At 32.5% G+C, this 4,943-nt stretch overlaps 1 protein-coding gene across 1 annotated transcript; it reads right to left on the reverse strand.

Moving 5' to 3' along the window:
• Positions 1-3,647: 3,647 nt before the first annotated feature.
• On the reverse strand, positions 3,648-4,607 carry LOC125407792 (olfactory receptor 8H1-like). Its single transcript, XM_048445667.3, has one exon. It carries the CDS (start codon positions 4,593-4,595, stop codon positions 3,648-3,650), a length of 948 nt encoding a protein of 315 aa, XP_048301624.3. The 5' UTR covers positions 4,596-4,607.
• Between the last annotated feature and the right edge of the window lie 336 nt (positions 4,608-4,943).

The raw sequence follows: 4,943 nt of genomic DNA on the forward strand, positions 1-4,943 counted from the left end.
ACCTTTTTCAGTGGGGCAGCTCACATCCTGCTGCTTCGGTGATCTGGGCAGGAGTGGCAGGAATCAACTTTCTCCTCCCCAGAATTCTCCTGCGGTCCTTGCATCAGTTCCACTTCCTGTCTGGTTTTCCTGCCTACACCTCCTGCCTGGTCAATCAGCATTTTATTTAAAACATGATTGACAGAATACAGACAATTCTCCCACACCAAATGGGTCTATGTTATATTAGGGGTCATATTAGAGATTATTGTATATCTGACTGTTGATGTATGTGCTTTGAATCCAAGCTTTTGGGAGGAACAGGCATTGTAAAAAATATGGAAACCGGTGATTTCACATAATATGATTTTATTTATACATTAAAATTGAGCTATAGTTTAAAAACTTTTTGTATTAGCATCATAAACTAAAAAATTATATTCTTGTTGCTACATTCTCCAAGCTTTTATCTGACTCATGAAACATGAGATTAGACTCAAGAGACAAAATTCCCAAATTTTTACCTCAATTTGCTGTGTATGTAATTATTCTTATAGCATTGACTAAGGTATGCAACACAATACAAAGGATAAAATATATAAAGAAATAATAATTAAATTGAAAAAATATACATAAAATATTTCATGTTGAATATAGCTTTCATTGGTAATCATACTATATAAATGTTAATGTAAAACAGGTATAACATCTCACTTAAAATAAAATACTGTTTGCAATTTTGACAGTCTACAAAGTGACAGATTTTTTTACTACAGTTGCTAACACAAAAGATGTAATATTCCTAGACATAGAAATAGACAAGACAAGGAAAATAGACTTGCAAGTTAAAATATGGTTAGACAACTGCCTTCTAGGTGTGTGTGATTATACATATAGGTTAGTGCATCTCACAGCTTATTTCAGAGAAGCTCATTTCTATGGGTAGCAGTTAATGAGGAGATTCTTAATAGCACAAAGTGCTGAGAATACATGACAGATGAGTACTCAGCCCTAATAAGACATCAATATCACCCCCTTACAAGGTCGAGGTAACACTGAAGCAGACAGGCAGCTGGAGGATTGACTACAGTAATATGAAACAAACACTGGGATTTCTTCGTATCATGAATGTCACAATGATGAACTGTAGTACCAGTGTCCACTGCCCATGTCCTAGAAACACACACACGTGCACGCGTGCGCACACACACACACACACACACGCACACACACACACACACACACACACACACACACTGTCCACATGTTGAGAAGTAGTCCTACCAGAAATTAAAGAAAGATGAAGAAAATAAGAGGACAATAATAGCGGGGGCTAATACAGTCAAAATACCGTGTATGCAATGCTGATGTCCTTTTTAGGGACGAGCACTCGTTGTAAATTACTCACTGGTTTAACGATTGTCCTATTGATAGCAGAGACTCCCCTGATCAAATCTAAGAGTAGGAGTAGTTCTATGGTTATAAATATACATTGTATTCAGAAATGGTAAATGTTAAAAGTTATGCGGCTATTGAAATCTGTAATGCTTATAGGATACAAGCTATTAGGTTATATCTGCATTTAAAAGGATTCAATAAAATCTGTATTTAAAAATATATTTATTTTCAATACCTGCAATAAAATATGACAGAAAATGAGGAAAATATACAGAATGAGGCATATTCAAAATCAAAGAAAAGCAAACTAGAAAATACTAATTGTGAACATTTATTAAACTGTTTTATTTATAATAAAAATAAACAAATAGGAGTAACAAAATTATAAATTACAAACAACACAGTACACTGGAGGAAAAAAAAGAGAATGTTCACAAAATATTTATATAGTCTAATGCCAGTCTTTGAAAGAGATAAAATAAGGAAACTTTTAATATTTGAATGAGCCAGAAAGCTTGAATTTGTGAAAATAACCATAATAGAATATATAGAGAAATGTAGTAAAAAAATATAATCATAATCTACTTAAGAAATATAATATATAAATGTATAATTTATATCTATATAACTATAAGAGATCCACAAAGTTAAACACTAAGAGAGTGGTACTACCTTTTCTAAAAGAAAGCTTAATGAAATACACATTAAAAAGAAATAATATAATATATATATAATTCTGAAAATAAATTTAATTCTCTATTTGAAAAAGTTTTTGAGTTACAACAAAATACATCAGTACAGCCAATAATATTCCTTAGAGTACTTTGTCTATAATACAATAAAATCTCTGTTAATCATTTAATTCAGTGATTTACTTTTAACACTTTTTAAATGTAAATTAATAAGATAAAACTCAGTGAAAATATTCTTGCAATATTGCAGATGATCTGACTTTTTAAAATGTAGCAGTTGACCCCAATGGGATTATTTCTATCCCTGGAATTCTGATTTGATGCGTTTATAGGTTATGAGCTCTAAAGCAATATAACGTAAGAAATAAAATGTTAGCCACACACTGAGAATGTGCTCAACACACAAGTTTCATTGACAAAGATGGTCAAATATTTGGCATTTAAGTGAATGAAGAAAGTTACAAAAGAATACAGAGGAATGACATGCATGTTTATATACACTACAAAAAAGTATAATTATCATATTGATTGATAAGTATGAGGAAATATTTTTTAATATTTATTACAGTGCTTCTTTTACTTAATAACCTTAAATATTTTCAATATTGCCACAAATATTACAATATACCATTACCTTATCATTTAATTAATTATGCTTCAATTATTTAAATCAAATACAAATTTCAAGACTATTGATTTCATTTCTGACTATTTGTATAATTTTAATTAACTGAATTGTGGTTAAATATTCTTCAAACCAACTACAAATAAATTATAATTTTAAATTATAATAAGCAGAGAATTTCATTTTCATCAATGTGGTATATACATTTTGTTATCACGTTGACTTGTAATTATAATTATTTTTATTCATCTGAGGAAGATGAGACTGAAAGTGTCACTCACTTACTAGTGACAAGACCAATAATAAAAATATTTCATATTACAAAGAGAATCACTTTTCAAAAATCTTAATGTGTCAGCATAATGTTCACTAAGTCAGATATCTGACATTTAATAATATATTGAGTACTATATAAGCTTAAGCATTTCAAGATTATTTTCGCACATTGAATGATATTTGTTCTGATAAACTCAAATATTTAGAGCATGGGTTTCATATGCATGTCCTGATTTTCAGTAATGACAGACTTTTATGTCCCCTTCTCAGAAATGTCAAAACTTTGGTAGTGGAAGGGAAGCTCAACACAAATACAAAAAGAAAGAAAGAAAGAAAGAAAGAAAGAAAGAAAGAAAGAAAGAAAGAAGGAAGGAAGGAAGGAAGGAAGGAAGGAAGGAAGGAAGGAAGGAAAAGAAAAGAAAGAAAAAAGAAAACATAGCTGATAAATTCATGCAGAGAGAAAAGATAAAGAAGCGCTTAATATCCCAGTGGTGGTAGCTCACACCTTTAATCCCAGCCCTTGGAAAGCCAGGCAGGAGGATCTTTGTGAGTTGGAGGATATCCTGGTCTACAGAGAGAGTTCCAGAACAGCCAGGGCCACATTGCATTGAAAACAAAAACAAATAAGTGATAGGATCAGTAGGAAAAGAGAAGTGTTTAGATAAATAGCAACATTGTTATTTAAATTTCTGAGAGCCCTCTCTCTTTTTAACAAGCCTAATGACAGCACTTTTCACTTCTTTGTTTCTGAGACTATAAATGAGTGGGTTCAGCATGGGGATCACAATTGTATAAAACACAGAAGCTACTTGATCCTTTCCCAGGGAGTAAGACTTGCTTGGCTTCATATAAGTAAAGATCACAGTTCCATAGAAGACAGTGACTCCCAGAAGATGAGAGGCACAAGTGGAAAAGGCTTTGTGCTTACCTGAAGAAGAATTTATCTTCAAAATTGTAGAGAGAATGGACACATAGGATGAGGATAGAGGGATAAGGGACAGCACTACGGTAATACCAGCTAGAATGAATATGGTGACTTCAGCATCATGGGTATCACTGCAGGAGAGGGCTAAAATTGGGAATACATCACAAAAAAAATGATGGATTACCTTGGATTTGCAGAAATTCAAGGTGATAATGCGAAAGACAGTGCCAGAGGAATCCATAGCTCCAATCATGTAGGATACAGAGATGAGAACATGGGAGCGCCTTGTGGACATAATAACTGGATAGAGTAGGGGATTGCAGATAGCTACATAGCGATCATAGGCCATTGAGGACAGTATAAAGCATTCAGTAACAGCCAAGAGGGCAAAAAGGTATAATTGACTGAAGCAGCCCATGAAGGAAATGCTCTTTCTGGAAGTCAGCAGATTCTCTAAGGTTTTAGGTGTGATGACAGTTGAATAAATGAGGTCAAGGAATGACAAGTGGGTAAGGAAGAAATACATCGGAGTGTGAAGCTGAACATCTAGATGGATGATTAGCATCATGCCTATGTTCCCCAGTACAGTGGCCATGTATATAAAGAGAAAGAGCACAGAGAGGACTAGCTGGATCTCCTTGGAATCTGTCAATCCCATAAGCATGAAGTTAGGATCATTTGTGTGGTTCCAGACATTCATAGTTACTGGTTTTAAAATCTGCAGAAATTAAACACAAAACCTAACCGTAATGATTTAAAATGTTTTCTGTATATGCAATTAAAAGTCTTTTATTCTAATTGCATTTTCTTTCAAACAATATTATTTTAAAATTTGAGGTTGTATAAAATTTAATTGCACAAATAGACAAATATATAATGCATCACTTGTGTATTAGTTTATATTGATTAGCTACTTCAAAATGTTAGTAGATCTGGTACTGTTATAAAATAATTCCTTACACCACAACAAATATTAGACTCTATAAAGTACTCCTTACTATCCATTTATTTTATATTAGGTAAGTAATTCAAAATTCAAATAAATGAA

The sequence above is a fragment of the Myodes glareolus genome, chromosome 6 (assembly GCF_982192425.1).
Source record: "Myodes glareolus chromosome 6, mMyoGla1.1, whole genome shotgun sequence".
Taxonomy (NCBI): domain Eukaryota; kingdom Metazoa; phylum Chordata; class Mammalia; order Rodentia; family Cricetidae; genus Myodes; species Myodes glareolus.

Bases quoted from the DNA above. Each gene is read 5' to 3' on its own strand.
- LOC125407792 (XM_048445667.3), bottom strand. From the start codon at position 4,595: ATGAATGTCTGGAACCACACAAATGATCCTAACTTCATGCTTATGGGA.